At 46.1% G+C, this 17,221-nt stretch overlaps 1 protein-coding gene across 5 annotated transcripts in view; it reads right to left on the bottom strand.

The window, feature by feature from the left end:
* Window positions 1-17,221, bottom strand: part of ABHD4 (abhydrolase domain containing 4, N-acyl phospholipase B) — a 67,312-nt gene that overhangs the window by 41,746 nt on the left and 8,345 nt on the right. For all 5 annotated transcript variants that reach the window (XM_086923640.1, XM_086923643.1, XM_086923641.1 and 2 more), the window contains one exon: window positions 11,115-11,203. In XM_086923640.1, the coding sequence (XP_086779766.1) occupies window positions 11,115-11,203 (89 nt within the window). The remainder of the gene's footprint in view (window positions 1-11,114; window positions 11,204-17,221) is intronic.

Here is a 17,221-nt window from a genome sequence, read left to right as displayed (position 1 = left end):
TGGCGGTGGAGGGGGCAGGGGGTGTTAAGATGTTTTTTCCTACAATGGTATGCATAGGTTTGTTGTCGTTTACTCTTACATCCGTCAAGTTTGTGGTCTCTTCTTGTACTAATTTCGGACTATTGTCATTCTAAGGCATGTTTCTGTCACAATTGTCATGACATACTATTCGTGTTCACTACAGCACATGTACTCTTTCCATATCTCTACAGCACCAAAGTCACTGCCTATGATTGGACCTGGCTTGCTAGGCTTGAACACTCTTCACATCATTCCCTAAGCTCCGGTTCCTGCACGGTTTATCCCCACGACTCTTTCCAAGATTCTCACAGTAATGCAAGCCCGGTTTATAGTGTTGTGGTAAGTGGAAGTATGATTTAGCAGAGTTAAGAGATGTATCATGTGGTACCAGCAATGGTTTACCACTTGCAATACTAGTAACAAGGCATTGTGGCTGTGTAATGTCGTTTCTGTACCTTTATTTTCCTGCACACTTTTTTTATTCAGGTTGTGTTAGGCCTGCTATCTCTTCAGAATTGAGGCCTGCTAAAGAAATAAGATTCTATTAAAATATATTAAATCACGACAACCTCCATCCTCCCAGTGTGGTTTGGTTTTCAGGATAATATAGGGGAGGCACGGTTTTAAATAATGAATTACCTTTATGATTTAACATAAGGGCTTATTTTACCAATACAGTGACCTCTCTCCAGCATTTGTTCTTTGCAGTAGGAGATGCATCCAAAGCCGCCTACCTTGAAATTAGAGAACTTGGTTTGAATCCCGGCCTGGGCTCTGTATCGGTGATTCTGGACAAATCACTCAATCTCGGAGTGCCTAAAAAGATCTGAATCTGTTGTAAAGCACTCTAATGCCCTTGGGCCACGTTTACACTATACATAGCTGTCAAAATATATGTTAGCAGGTACAAAGAGCACCAATGCACATAATTATAAGGGAGACCCCATTGGCTGAACTCTAAATCACACGTTTAAAACGTCAGCTGTACGCATATCACAATATGTGGTTGTGCCATAGGCCCCTTGGCTAAAAGATAATAGTGAGGGCTTAGAATCTGCCTACAGAGGCTAAAGGAAATATCCTTCGCAATATAAGCCAAACTACTGGTATTGGGCTGCATATGCCTTGCATCTCAATGCTTAGAATAAAACAAGATTGCCAGTTTACAGCCCAGATATAAGGGCTTTGTCCTTTCCATAAAGGATTGCAGAGGGAAAGGTGAAGCTGCGCCACAACCAAATTCTCTAAAGTTATCAGATGATGAGGGGTGGCTCCGACACAACCAGAGCCTTGAAAGAGTAAAATAATAACTACCTACATTTGCCTGTAAAGGTAATTATTGCAGCCCCTGTCTTGGCAATTGTAGGATTGTGTGATGCAGTCTAGTGGTTGGGGGGTGGAGTTAAAGGGAGGAGCAGGAAGGGGAGGAGCGGGGGACAGGAACTAGGACAGAGTAGGGACAGGGACAAGGATGGATGTATAGAATAAAGCTCCCTCTTTTTTACCCCTAAGATAATTGTCTGTCATTATTGTGAGGACATGACAACTGGCGACGAAGGTGGGATCTGCATGCCCAGTATCCACAGAATCTCCTGAGAACACCCTGTCCCATGCAGTGCCCAGAAGAAAAGAACAATGCTGTGTGGAGCCGAATTGCCGCCTAAAAAAGAGGCCATCAGCAAGAGACCCTCTCCCCACAGCCAGGAGGTTGAGGGAGCCCAGAAGAACTGAGTGAACAAGCGCCCAAGCGTCCGAAGAAAGAAACGCTCGATCGCGCAAAAAACGCGACTCACGCCGGATGCATGCAACTTGGTGTGCCACAAAAGAAAACAGAGGTCGGGAGCCCACTCCGACTCTGTCCAGTGCCCCTAGAAGTGCAGGAGCATTGCCTCGAGGTAAGGACGTGGTCCCAAAGAAGTCCGGCGGTGAGTGAAGCCGAGCGCGGTGGAACCGGAGCTTCCAAAGCAGCCGGCATCGGAAATCTCACGCCCGATGCGTGAGCTTTGGCATCGTGTCGCAGCGTGATTGCGGCAGCTAGAGCAGCAAGACGTCGGGAGCCCACCCCGGTCCTACCTGATGTGAGGCGATCCTGAGCGAGAGCTGCGAGGAGCAAAGACCCCAGCATTCAGCGTGGACCTCACATGCCTGCCCGGTGAGTGCATGAAGCCTGCCGGTACCCGATAGCTGAAAGTCAATAGGGGGATCCAAATCTCGGGAGACTCGGGATTTTAAGCCCGGCCGCCATCTTTAAGTCAGGCAGCCACAGACATCCCCTATGTGAGAACTAGAAGCGGCCATTTTGGAGTCAGGCAACCTCCAGTTGATGAAGCCAAGCATTGGCACCTGTAATGGAACAAGCATTGGTGTAGACAAGAAACAAGCAAACAAGCATTGGCTAATAGAAAGAAACAAGAACTGTCAAGAGCAAACAAACAAGCATTGGCAAGTAGAAACCAACAAGCATTGGCGAAAAGAAACAAACAAGCATTGGCGAAAAGAAACAAACAAGCATTGGCGAGAAACAGCAAACCAGCACCTACAAAGGTGATGCAACAAACTTTGGCCAACGCAAGTGAGGAAAAGACACGAACACAGACGCATTCAAGAGCCAGGTAAAAAAAAAAAAAAAAAAGACAAGTGGACACCAATAATCACGAGCAAATGCAAGGAGTATAATAAGAAAACAAGCCCAAGTAAACGCAAGGGGCGTAATAGGGAAACAAACAAGCGCTGGAGAGAAGAAGCAAACAAGCATAAGCAAACGCAAGCAACGGGTAAAGGTGATGGTGAACGCATAACGAAGAGCGTAAAAGGGAGAGGAGCTGCTGGACAGAACCACACACACTGAAGTGACTGGAGGACTTGCGCTAGTGTACAGGGAACGCCCAAACGAACAAAGATGTCAAACGTGTCCAGCATCACCGCGGAAGAGTCGGTAACCACCTGCCACTAGCATGCGACTCGAAAGAGAAGGAGCCTGTGTCTAGCACAGTGCAGCTGAGTGGTGGACACTTCGGAACGCACAAAATATAAGTTTGATTCACTGGCACATACTGTGATGGTTGCAAAGATTATCAATGGCACCCGGGACAACGAAGAAACTGAGAAGAAGTTGTTGATATGTGAGAAAGGTAAAGATGAAAAACCTCGAGATCAAACACAAAGAACAAGCATGTGGTTGTTGAACAACTTCTCAAATGAAACTACGTCAAAGACAAGTTGACGAAGGCGCCCAGAGAAGCGTCTTAAAGACAACCCTGAGTCAAAGAACAACGTGTCACGGCCTACTCATTTCAGAAATCCATTACTAGATACACTCTCAAAGGAACGCTTTAAAAGGGGTGTGGCCAGGAACTCCTCTGGTTCAGAGACCGCGTCTGTCCGATCCTTTAAAAGGGGTATGGCCAGGAACTCCTCTGATTCAGAGAGCGCGTCTGCCCGATCCTGGAAGTTGACAAAAGACTTCTCTGACTCAGAAAGCACGTCTGTTCAATCCCGTGAGTCGACCGAGTCATGGTCCCGATGACAGCCATGGCGTCAATCACCCGTACGCACCATGGAACCAAAGGACATCCTTCCCGTCAAGAGCAGCATGTCACACACTAAGGTCTCTGAATACTCAGTCACTCCACAAGACAACCTGTCATGTCAGTCACAAGTATATCCAGACATAGATCATACACAGTCACCCCTGAAGGGGTCCGCGAGGCTGACTCAAAGGACCTACAAAAGGAAAACAGAGACAGTGGACCTTAGTCACCGGATGGGAAGGGACCAGCCAGTCACTCCGCAAGGAAAGCCGGACATGTCAGTAGAGAGAGATCATCATCGGATGAGAGAGAAACATGCCTATGAACAGATAGCCCACGAGTTCGCCAGACAACCCAAGGCCGCGAATGAGTTACCGAACCAAACCAAGACAGTCTTGTCAGATAGTACAGTACTGTCTGGTATATATGACCCTGAATTGGAGGGCAGTGCTGCCCTCGACCGGACAAGACAAAAGGAAGTAAAAGTAGATGCGGGTGCTCGGAAGAGGACAAGAACATTATCCACTCATGAAAGAGATCGAGCATCTGAACCAACAGCAGTCACACCACAGGAAGGAAACACGATGACTGCGGAATGTGAGAGTAAACAGTTCACACGCAACGTGGTCAAGAATGCCCTGATTAAGACAACGGAAAGATTGACCAAAGCCAAGCCCACCACTGATTCGACACTACTGAGGCTTGAAGAACAGGCTGTCTGCCGACCCGTGTGGTGGATTGAAGAATTGCGAACACTGAGGACATTAAGCTCATTTTGTTAAGAAAGGGGGAGATGTAGGATTGTGTGATGCAGTCTAGTGGTTGGGGGTTGAAGTTAAAGGGAGGAGCAGGAAGGGGAGGAGCCGGGGACAGGAACTAGGACAGTTATAGTAGGGACAGGGACAAGGATGGATGTATAGAATAAAGCTCCCTTATACCCCTAAGATAATTGTCTGTCATTATTGTGAGGACATGACAGCAATTAGTAGGTATTTTTCTGATTAAAGGAAACGCTTCTGTAGCAAACAGAAAACCTCCTTGGAGGAAGGAGGGTTTATGCACCAGGGTAGATTTTTCGTATAAACTAGGCATTTACTAGCAGATGGATTAACTAAAAAATATCTATTAAGACCTCAACTTTTACTCCATCATACAGAGTGAAAAAGTAATGACAGTGCATATAATAAAACAATGCACGACGGGAACAGAATACACCACACAGTACAGCACATGCACAGAGGTTTGCATTGTAATATGCTCTGATGCGGTGTTCCTATAAGGTGCCTTGTCCTTCAAGTCACTTTAGAGACCGAACTGAGAAGAGAAACTGGAGGACTAGCATACCTTCTGCTGTCAAAGAATAGGCTGTGCCCTGGTTGCCATCCCAGCAGCTGTAGTACAAGAAAATAAACAGTTTTGGTTTGAAAGGGGCAGGCTATGCAGTGAAGTCCAGTGCAGGATCTGGAAGTCAGGGGGCTTGGTGAACCCAGTATGACCAGGAATGCCAAAGAGCGTCTTCCTCCATATTGAGGATATTCTTATGAAGATGGTATTTTAGGACCACGACAAAAACACTATCACTGCCTGCACCTGTAAGGTTTCGGTCACCTGTGAGACAGAACTGTTATAGAAGCGTATGAAGTTGGTTAGTTGTAAAATTCTACCCAAGACCGCAAAGTCTGCCGTATTGTATTTTTCAACTCTACCTATTCAATGTAGGTGCTTTGTCATAATATATAACAGAGTTTTGGACTTGCTATCGCAAAAAATAAACATGAAGTGTAGGAGTTTAAATAAATACCATGGTAGAAGGTAGACAGTTTGAAAGTGCAGTTCTCGGTTGTCTATTTCACATATAGCCTTTTAACTTAAAGCTTTATGGCAAAGCGCATTTTATGAACATTTTCTTGGGGATAACCTCCCCAAGTTGCTTTGCTTGCTGACATTCAGAACAGACACCAGTCGCCACTGATTCCGTTTGCTCTGCATCTCCAATTTGCAGCGATTTCTAACCACTGCATTGTAGATAGAGGTTCATTCTTTATAAGGCTCCATATATACCTAACCCCAAGTTTGAATAAAACGTTCAACAACTAGTTATTTTAAGTATCTTTAAAAATAAATCTAAACTATCAATTGCTCAAGAAACAAAAAATAAAGGTGTGTTTGATTTTCTAAGTAAAAGCAACTGGGACTCCATACACCAAAACAAGAGGAGGATAAGAATCCACAGCTGCACTACTGTCGCTGCAATACTGGTTTGATTTTCATGTCACATTTTATAACCACAAAGGGAAGCAAGCAATCTAATTATGTTCGATCATTAGCACCTTATAAAACCAGATCGTTTACAATGAACTATATAAAAAAATAGGGATATGAATAAAAAGACAACATTTTTCCATGCTCACTGTGGTTTCGAACTCAATAATGATAAGTATAAGCGACGGAGCTCCATGGCGGCCACAGCAGGTACCAAGAAGGGCTCTAGATCACAGGTCGGGCCCCCTCATGGAACTCATGGGGCATTTCTCAATAACTAATACGCTGTTAGAGGAAATTCTCCTCTCCCACATAGCACACCTTTGTGCGTGCATCACATATCTGGTCTTTCAAATAAACATGTTCTTAGACCACTCACTTTGCACTACTGCTAGGTCCTGACGAAAGTCATATCATTAAAGGGAGCATGGCTGAAACATGTTGACCAACTAGGATATTGGAGTTACCATAGACTCCATCAATATCCGCCTCTCGTTTTTATCTACTGCCAAGGGCCCACTCATTAAAATAGTTATTTTTGTCCGGTGGGACCCTTAGGACAATCCTTTTAATATCCACTCACCCGCTATCACTGCACTCTCCGCAGTATCCAGGCATCGTAGCACACCAGAGGTGCACTCTGCACCTTGAGTGGGACCCAATGATGAAGCATGTCACCAACTAGGTTGGAGAGGGAGGGCTTTTTTCAAAACACAATGAGTTTTCTTTTCAAGGCATACAAACGATAGTGCAGCCATCTAGCTCCCTGGTGCAGCCATCCATATTGGGCCAGGAGTAATATGTAACTTTGTCATGTTCACAGCAATCATGGTGTGAGAAGTTGGCCTGGTATATAATGCTCACTAATTCTAGTGATCACTTTGTACCATGCCAAGCAACCCTTATGATGATTGGTTGTAAGTCAACCTTATAGACCAGTTATCCTAGTGGTAACGTGGACAAAGCAGTCTTAGGCTAAACTCTGAAAGGCATGTGAAGCCAGCTGTATTACCACACACAACCCCCTTGAATACCAAATGAAAGGACACCACACAGATATATATTGAAAATATATATTGATTTCTTAACTAAAAGTATCCCCTGGACTCTTTATGAGCACAGAAGCACACGCGTTAAACACAAGACAATTTAAAATACACAAAAGTTGCACAATATGGATGAGCCCTAAGGGCCACCTAAACCATATACTAAGAAAGTGGTATAAGAGATACCAATCGGAAAGGAAACAGGCCTAGGGCCTTGGGAATCGCTGGAGCTATTCGAGACTAGCAGTGACTAAGTCGGGAAAGGCCCGCGGGACTCGGGTGCAGTGTTTAAAGTGCACGCACTCACCAATGCAAAGTCTATGGTGCGTAAAAAGTACAAAGTTAGTTAGTTCGGAACCTCCCGAGTGACCTAGAAAGCTGAAACTTGAGACACAGGCCCTAGAGGTGTGTACCAGTGTAGGAACACCGGTGGAGAGGAGTTACCTCACCCACAGGAAGCGGGTGCACAGGGTCGAAGTAGTGTCGGGTTTCGTCACGCTGGTCGATGGTGCTTGGAGCTGAAGATGCTGCAGGCGGCTCGATGTGAAGAGTTCCGGTGGATCCAAGGGTGGATCTGAAGATGTGAAGACCTGAAAGCAGAGGGGACATTGTTCAAAGTCACTAGCCAGTGACTACCGTGGAACCAGATTGGAACCAGGCGATGTCGGGTGCAAACAGGCGTTGAGGTGTAGCTTCTCTCTGCAGCCACGTGGACACCGGGGGTCGAGGACGTCCAGGAGTCGGTCACGAGCTGTCCCACGCAGGCTTCTCGCTGTTGGCAACTTTATTGTAGAAAACAGGCCTTGGCTAATGCAAGCCACGCAGGAATCGAAAAAGGCTGGTTACTCGGACCAGCAAGGTCTGAGCAGGAGCTCCTTTTCACAGGAGCGAGGGCAAGTCTGGAGCAACCAGACCCGCAGTGTAGTTCGTAGTTGTAGTCGCCAAGATGGCCGCTGACCACGTGGCTAGTGGCCGGGATGGCGCGTCGAGTGGCACAATGCAAAAGGGCCCCACGCTGATCGTGGAGATGCTGGGGGGCTGATCTTCGGTGCAGGGGCTGCTCGGTGGTGGGGGTTCTCAGTCCCCAAAGCACAACGTCGAGGATGCCTCTGGTGCTGCACTGTCAGCTCTTCGGGTGTCTTCCAAGAAGTCCGGTCCCACGTCTCTTGGTGCCTCCACCGGTCCCTTCTTTGCAGGGACTGTGGATCGGGCGGTGAGAAGTCTGGGAGTCTGGGTCTTGTCAGGCTCTGGGCTCGGGCTCCGGCGGGAGGCGGCGGCAAAGCAGACGTCGATTCGCTGGTTGGTGCCTGTGTTCACAGGGTGGCCACTCCTAGGCCACAAGGGAGATTCTCTTCAGTCTTCTGTGCAGCAGAATGTCGAAGTCCAGTCTGATTCAGGATGATCTGCTGTGCAATGGCACTGCTCCCACTCTTATTCCCAATCTGAGGGGTGGATCACCTACTAGGTCCCTCCTCTGGGTGGAACCAGGAAGGGGGGCGGTTACACCCCCTTTCCTTTGTCCAGCTCCTCGCCAGGCCTGGGTCTGGAAAGTCCCAGGACCGGTTTGGACTGGCTTATGCACTGGGACACCTTGTGTGCCCCGGGCATGTCTGTTTCTATTCAGCCCTGTCCTACCCAATACACAAAACCCTGTCTGGGGTGGTGCTCGCACCTCCCAAGGCAGGAAACCCTTTGTCCAAGCCTCCCTCGCTGGAAGGACTCCCAGCAGCAGGAGGTCAGACTTGTGTCTGTGGTGGCAGCATTCATTTTGTGATGCTGAGGCTCTGGTTAACTTTAACCGGGGTTAAGGCTACACACATGTCGTGTCCCTCTAGAAGGGTGGAATGCTATCCCCGTCGACAGAACTGTCGAGGGGATAGTATTCCAATTCGTATGACACCTTACTCGACATGTTTTGATAAAGCCAAAACAAAGATAGCATATAACCGCGAGGATTATAATGCACTTAAGAGTATATGGTATGGCAATATCCCGGAACAGCTTAGGGAGTGGTTCCCGACAGCTGCAGACAGGCTCAGCTCATGCTAGAGCACCATCTCACATATTTCCAAGCACTCTGCCTCCAGGATTGTTGAGGCCTTCCATAGGAGGGGCTGATAGGAACATATGTGTCCAGTTTAAGGTCAGGTATAGGGATACTATACCTAAGTAAGAGGTGATTACACCAACTTACCCCAGCTGAGTGATCAGCCAGTTGTGTCAAATATGGAGGCCAGGCCAGGGGTGGCACAATACATGCTGCAGCCCCTGGTAGGCCTTGGATGCACCTATGCCCTGGGTACCTATGGTACACTGTTACAGGGGCCTATAAGGTGAACCAGTTCCAATTGTGTATGCACCTAAGGTACATGGAGTCCATTTTAAGGAGAGAGCAATTAGCCTGGGGCCCTGAATAGCAGGATCTCAGGCCAACTATGTCAAAAACCAGCTAAACACCAGGCAAAAAGTTTGGGGGTAACCATAGTCAGATATCCACCTTCCTACACATGGAACGTTAGATGGTTAGTCACGCTATGCTGTTAAAAAACAAAAAGGCACAGACACCAGAAGGGAGGGCAGGGGTAAAGGAGGCACAGACAACTGGAGGGAGGGTGGGTGTAAAGAAGGCACAGACAGCTGGAGGGAGGGCGGGGTAGTAAAGAAGGCACGGGCAACGGGCAGGGTAAAGAAGGCACGGACAACGGGGCGGGCAAAGAAGGCACGGACAACGGGGCGGGCAAAGAAGGCACAGACAACGGGACGGGTAAAGAAGGCACGGACAACGGGACGGGTAAAGAAGGCACGGACAATGGGAGGGTGGGATTGTAAAGAAGGCACGGACAACAGAAGGGGTAAAGAAGGCATGGACAACAGGAGGGCGGGGTTGTAAAGAAGGCACCAAAGCACGTAGTGCCTGCAGTATGAGAAACTCAATAAAGAAAATAGTGCTTAAAGACTAAATAACAGGTACAGTGTAACATCCGAAGTGAAAGGGCCAGTCGCATTGGGAGGTGACAAATGAAGAAGAGACGATACTAAGGAGGGACTAACAAGCCAATTTACGAATAAGAAGCCAGCATTTGGGATAGACAATGACACAAGCCAATTGCAAAAAGGGGGGGGGGGTGGTAGTGGGCAGGGCTTCTGTTCCCTACTCCATTACAAGACTCGCTCAGAAGCACATGCGCGCTGACTCTAGGCTCGACTTAAAAATGTCCATTAACATTAGAGTGAGGTTTGGTGGAACTCACAGACTTTTACTCCGTTGAATTCCACTGAGTTAAATAAAAACTCAGCAAGATTCTGCAGAGCTCAGTGAGTGGCAGAATATTGGCACGCCGAGCTGCTGACGCGGATTTTTACTGCATGGAGCTTGTTCCGCTCAGTAAAATCAGCACCAAAAGTACCTTGCACCGTGCCAGAATGCAAGACTTCTTTCAGACTCTTGAATATATGTTCTACTCAAGCAGCAGCATTGTCAATGTGAACTGTAGCGACCTGTCACAATCCTGCATTGATAAATCGCGCCAGGAATCATCGTAGCACTCAATTTTTCTCACTCACCAACTTAACATTGGTGAGCCTTGCACAAGAAAAACTCTGCCACATGGTGGCTAGCTGAGTTTTTCTGGAACTGCGTTCTCCATTATGAACTCCACCAGCAGAGCAGAGTTTACTGTCCACCCCTAATTAACATGACCTATGACAGCGACATCCCAGAGACCAGATACAGGTATGCATCATCTCTCCATCCACCTGACATTACAATGGCGCAACACTTCAGCCACTGATGCCAGATTGTGACACTACTCCAGAAACCAGATGCCAAACTGAAAAATCATTCATAGCAACCAAATTTTGACTGTGACATTACTTTAGGAACCCAAAGTCTGGAACTGTATCAAATGAAGAGCTTGATACAACCTATGACCTCAGAGCCGGAACTTACATAACTACATTGCTCTAAGAAGCTAGATGTGAAATTGGGTCTCAGTTTGGCTGCATTAATCAGATTATGGATCAGGCTCGACACAGATCAGAACAGGATTTTCATGTCGGGGGAGTAATTTAATTTCAGAGAAATAGATGTAACCAGAGGCCACTGATATTTTTTTTTAAATAAAATCAAATCACTTGTGTGCACAATCTTTTTAAAAGTAATTAATCACGCCAATAAAAAACTAAAGTAACAAAGATAGGTGTTTCTGTACTTTGCCATGATTTACTCAGGGCCTTGTTGAAAATTGGCACTTACACTGCAGGATACGGGTCTCCACGGCCTTCAGTTGCGTCATGGATGTCGGGCGCCAAGCAGGCAGCCAACCGGTGAACCAACCCTGTGTCCTGTAGTAGACAGGGGAGAGAATTGATAGATATCTCAATGATCCCAACTGAAGACAGTCACGCGGCAATCATGATGCAGTTGAGCATAAGCAATTTTTAACCACTACAATTATATATTTTCTCTAAGTTTCGATAATCAAAGTAATAAATAAAAGTTGCTTACATTCTTTCGTTTATTTGATTAAAAAATGTAACAATAGGAGTTTTTGTCTTCCCATCAAAACACGTATTCCCAACCAAAGACTAAATTGTCTGCAACTAGTTGTAGACGGCCTAATTTAGGTTATAAAAAAAAAAAAAATCACAGCCAGGAATTTAGTGGTTCATTTGCCAGTACATTCTTGACTCAAACTTGCAAATACTCACATCACTAAACCGAAAGTTAATTGGTCTTCGGATGGCAAACAGATAAATTCATGGCACACATTAATAATCTAAGAGCTCAAATATTAAAGCCAAAGAGTGAAAGGGGCCCATTTAATGCAGGATGAAGCCAGATTGCTTGCTCAGGTTTGGTACTTATGTGGAGTGAAAATCTACCTCTCAGGAATATTAGGGGTTGACGGAAGTGGCAGAGCGTCATTCGACGGAATTACATTAACATACCAAAAATCCCAAAACGTGTTCAGAAGGTTGTTTAGCAATTAATCCCGGAGGGCAAGTTACCGAATCTGCACTCTAGATTTCAGCAGGAGAGATGGATGGCCAAAAGTCCGGGTCGGGCCCTTTGGCACGCATTAAGGTGCTACAGCACAAAATAGCACGTGTGAGGGGGGCTACGAGGGGGTGGGGGGTGGGAGGGGGGGAAGACTTAATCAACCGGATTACATGGAGGGTGCAGGTCTGCCCAGTAGCAAATAGATGGTGATCTGCATTTGTACTGAATTTAAGTCACACTAACAGCATTTACCAGCCCCAAATTCACCTCCTGACTTGGGAGAAATGTATACAGAGCTTTCTCTCCAGTTCCGACGCCGAATGTGCATGTACTTTATTTACAAGCTGATCGTTTACATTTGAGGATACAATACTTTCACACATTGTGCTTCCAAGTCACCCTTTCAACTGTGTGGAATCCTCCATTCAACCCTCTACTCATCACAAGCCTGGTCCTCCATCCGCAGGGTGCCCTGGATCCGCGCCTACTCCATCTCCTGCTTGTACTGGTTCGAGTCCTGCTTTGACCAGAGTCCACTAGAACACCTAGGGTACATCAGTGGCTAGCACTGCAGCAGGACAGCGCTAACCCATGTCTCCACAGCCACCATCATCAGTCAGCCAGCCACCTTCTTATCATCTGGGCAGCGGGTAGTATGCCTTGTCGGACTCCATGAGCATCACCTCCATGCTTGGGTACCTCAGGCTGACTGCCAGTCTGCCATGTGCACAGTCGGAGAGGGATCGCTGATCACCATGGCCACCACGTAGACAGTGACAGCAGGCCCATTGGCTGCAGCTGTTGAACTGAACCAATGAGAGGAAAGTAGCAGCGAATGGACAGAGATCGCAAAGGACTGAGTACGAATAGCTAATCTCAAATGCAACCACTGTTGTCCCTCGCATCAGAGTCTCTACACTTAAGCAAATTCTGTGATGGGTCTTTGAGCACTTCATGTGTGGATTAGGAGGGGAGCTAAGAAAGGTAAACCACTTACATTTACTAGCAAAACCCCCTTTGAAGAGCAGATTTAATTCCACCTGTAGAACTGTAGAATTAATTAATAATTCTGCGTTACATAAATAACGTGAAATTACTAAATTATTCCAACTCCACCGGTGGAATGAAATATTCCACCCATCCTTACTCAACACATCCTCAGTAGAGTGTCTTTGTATATTGTGTGGATGTGGTTACACATGGAGAGGTGGGAATTTCAGAGTCACAATTTGTTTCACTTCAACTTATTTACATGGCCAAAACTGCTTTGTGAGTGCCATTTTTGCTACATCCTTTGACAAGGTTAGGTGGAACTCTACAAGCCTCTAAATCTCTTCATTATACTCTACAAGGTCAAATTGCTTGAAAGGGTACCTCTATGGTTTCTCAGTTACTCTTCGTTCATATGTGCTCTCGGGTGTGTGTTCAGTCAGAATGTGCATGTTAGACTGGATAGCCTTGGTGTAGGCTCCCCCCCCAACTTTTTGCCTTACTACTCCACTGTTCAGGACCTCGTTTTTGCTGGTATTAGGACTCTTCACACTTACATTGCTAATCAGTGGCTAAGGGTTAATGCCCTCTCCCCTAAACATGGTAACATTGGTTCATCCCAATTACAAGTCCATGTTAAAGTGGCAATGAATATACCCAAGGGCCTGTAAATTAAATTCTACTCCACTCATTGTGAAACTCACTTAACTAATCCTTTAAGCATGCATCAATCCTGCCACTTCAGAGCTTGTATGTGCAGTTTACACTGCCATGACCGCCTGACAAAATATAACTTTTGACAGGCACAAACTCCTCCCTTTATGTATATACAAGTCACTGCTAAGATACCCCCTGGACTACCAAGAGGGAATAGTGCACTATATTTAAAAGGCAGGAAGTGTACTTTTAAGTTTTACATGTCCTGGTAGTAAAATCTCTAAAGTTCTGCCTTCACTACTGAAATGCCTATTTCTCCCAAAGGGTAACCTTGATGCTGAAACTCCACACTGCAGTTTCACCACTCACCGGAACCGAAACATCTTATCTGCTGCCCCTCACTTACTTGACAACGGACTTTGCATTGCAAGCCCCGCTGAAACGTCAACACAACAGGGCCTGGCACTTTCTTGGAACCAACGCATTGCCTCGGCTGTACGACATGGTCGGTGGAGATCCATGCAATGCTCTACAACCAGGACGTGAGTTGGATTAACTGGATCTCTGAAGCCAAGCCATGCTCCTTCGTGGTCGGCCTGCACTTGTGACGATATACCGGTCCAGCTTCACCAGATATCCATAGATCTTTGTCTTTTTTGGGGCTATTGTTCACTATAAATTTTAAAAAGGTAGGGGCCCCATGTATGCCACTTTTTCGGTTGTAAAAGGCACGATTCTACAAAAAAGGCATTTTCAAGTGTATAAAACCCTATTTTGCAATTCGGTAGCCTATTACTGAATCGCAAACTAGGTTAGTGATTCCATATTAGGAAAGGTGTTAAGGGCGTTCCTTCCTGATAGCGACTCGCAGTGCTGTGTTCAAATGTTTGGCGACCGAAATGCAGTCGGAAAACATTCACTTTTTAACACCAATTTCAATTTGGTGCAAACACATTCGTAAACAGGAAGGTGTCCCCAAGGGACCACTTCACTTTTGTGAATGCAAGCAAAAATGATTTTTTAGGAGCAGGCAGTGGTCCCATTAACCACTTCCTACCCTTAAAAAAATTAAAAGATAACTTTTTTTTAAAAGCATCCAGTTTTCCATAATGGACAACGGGCTGCATTGCTTTATTTAAAAGCAAATGCAGACATGGTTGTCTGCTGCCCCCAGCAGGTCACCATCCCTGTGTTTTTTAGTAAATTCCAACGGGTCGCAAATTGTGACTTACCTCATGAACATTAATTAGTTCGTTCATTTCAAAACCACTGGGAATCACAAATAGAATTAAACACACTGTTTTACACAGGGGTTTGCGATTTCCAAATAGCGAATCAAAACAATTTGCTATTTGGAAATCAATCTACTTCCATTGGACCAATATCTCCAGTTCTACTATTTGTATTTTTGTCATTTTGGTCTTGTTTTATTTATTTATTTTTAAATCAGAGTTATTTTTTTAACTTGGCGTGGGATCCGTTGTTTGGTGTTTTCACAGTTTGAATGTTACACAAATACTTTACACACAGCCTTTAAGTTAAGCCTGACTGCTCTATGCAAAGCTACCAGGGGGGTGAGCATACATTAATTTAGGGTTTGCCTAACTGTTACCCTGACTAGGATTGTGGTTGCTGCATGCCCAGGGTTCATACCCCAGTCAACCAGTAACCAAGTTCTGATGGTGCACACCCTGTATTGCACACTACTACTCAAATCAACCGTGTAGAATCCCCCCCGCCCCCATTTCACTATGCAAATTCATCATTTTGATTATATAAAAGTCTGTAGCAGTCATTCCTTTCAGATTTTTTTATGGTGGAGCGATTTCTTCAAACTTCACCGTCGCCAGTAGCATAGGTATTGAATGGACAGCAACAGCAGCTCAAAGATGATTCTGGAAGCTGGAAAGAGGCAGGGCAAAGCCCAGGAATCCGCAGGCAGATCCGAGAAAATAGCATAACTGCTGAGAAATATTTTGCTTGTGTCACCTAGCTGTGGCTATCCAATCTTATAGAATAACATGCCAAGATATGTGTTGCTCAACAAGGGAATCTCGAGAATCACTTGGGACCTTGAGTGATTGTAGTAACAGTTGTCCCTAAAAGTTCCAATATCAAAAAAATAAAAATGACCAAGAGGCAATTTAATGAAAAAAAGATACAATAAGAAGTGGGACTACTGTAGGAAAATGCCACTTTTGCCATGGTCTGCCCCACCCGAAGTCATTGGCACTAAATAGTGCAGCAAGTATTTTAACACCGTATGGGACACCTCACCACACTGCCATTGCAGGCTGTGAGACATGGTGTAGGCAAAAGTGAAGACTAGACATGGCACACCTCCTGTGTGCCAAGCCTGCAGACAACGCAAGCCATATATGTTAACTTAATCCTACAGCAAGCCATACAGCCCTAAGGCATGGAGCATTATATTACATGAGGACATAGTTGCAAGAGCAGACAAGCCCCTGTGGTGTCAAAGTTGATTTTTGGACATTGCCAGTGAACTGGAAAGCCATCTTGGGAATATGTACTGGGCAATGGTGATTAACAAGTTCCCAAGCTACATGATGGCTGGACTGAAACCAAAGATGTTTGGGATCAAGCAGCTCATATTAAAAAACTTGCACTGATTCTAGTGATGAATTTATTAATACATGCACCCAAAGGCACCTGAGAGGTGTAGGTGCCCTAAAGGTAAGTAGCCTATTGGCTACCACCTTTCACTCCCCTTAAATTGAGTATTTAGGTGGCATGCCAGGAATGCAGATTTGATGGATCCACAAGAAGGACAAAGAAGAGCACCAACAACGAGAACTGAAGACCTGCTGTGGACTCTTTTATATCAAGCACTGCCTGAATACACCAGTCTTGACAGTCGTGAAGAAACAGACTCATCCTGCAGCTGAGCCTCTATCAAGATCCCCGATAGACTGCCAGCCCTTCGCAAATTACTAGCAATCTCCCTTGGAGTACAGGAGCTATTCTCCTGAAGTCCGCAGGCATCAAAAATACAGAGCCCAGTTTACCATGCAGCTGCTCCCCAGTTGTACAAATGCAGCAGCAGCCCAGGAAGAGGTAACCATGCTCCAGGTGATCAGATTAGTCTTCTTACCAAGTGGGAAGACGCCAGGACCAACAGGAGCAGCACAGCACCAACACCCAGGGTGCCGGACCCCTTGCAGCAACCAACGCCAGTTTAAGTTCAGTGAGGACTCAAACAATACAGAGCAGCCGCCGAAGGACATCAGCACCGCAGGGAGCAACTTCCAGAGTGACTCACATGTCCTGATTTTTTAACCTTGAACCGGTGAGACCGACAACAGTAAGGGCCTGCGACATACCAGGGAAGTCGACTAAACCCCTCTGCATCCGAGCGCTTCAGCTCGGGTTCTTAATAACAGACAGTGCTGCCTTGCTCCCAGGACCCTTGTGAACTGAGTCCCTCATTGGGAGATCCTGGACTTGTCCCAAAGTCCCCCTCTGCAACCTGTTTTTAGGCCCCTCCCCCTTCTCTTCCTCTGTGTAGCATGTAAGGCTATTAAGCCGATGAGCACCTCTGCCCTTGGACGCCCCAGAACAGATAAAGGCTAACTGTTGATGGCGCTTTGGACTTCACCCCCCGTACCACCTTAAGCCCTGGAAGGGACCCCCAGAAACCTACTGCAAGTACCTGTATACCATACATGTCTTTCTCCCAAAGGAAAGCATTG

Source organism: Lissotriton vulgaris, chromosome 5 (assembly GCF_964263255.1).
Source record: "Lissotriton vulgaris chromosome 5, aLisVul1.2, whole genome shotgun sequence".
Taxonomy (NCBI): domain Eukaryota; kingdom Metazoa; phylum Chordata; class Amphibia; order Caudata; family Salamandridae; genus Lissotriton; species Lissotriton vulgaris.
This window is presented reverse-complemented; position numbering and strand designations above follow the sequence as displayed.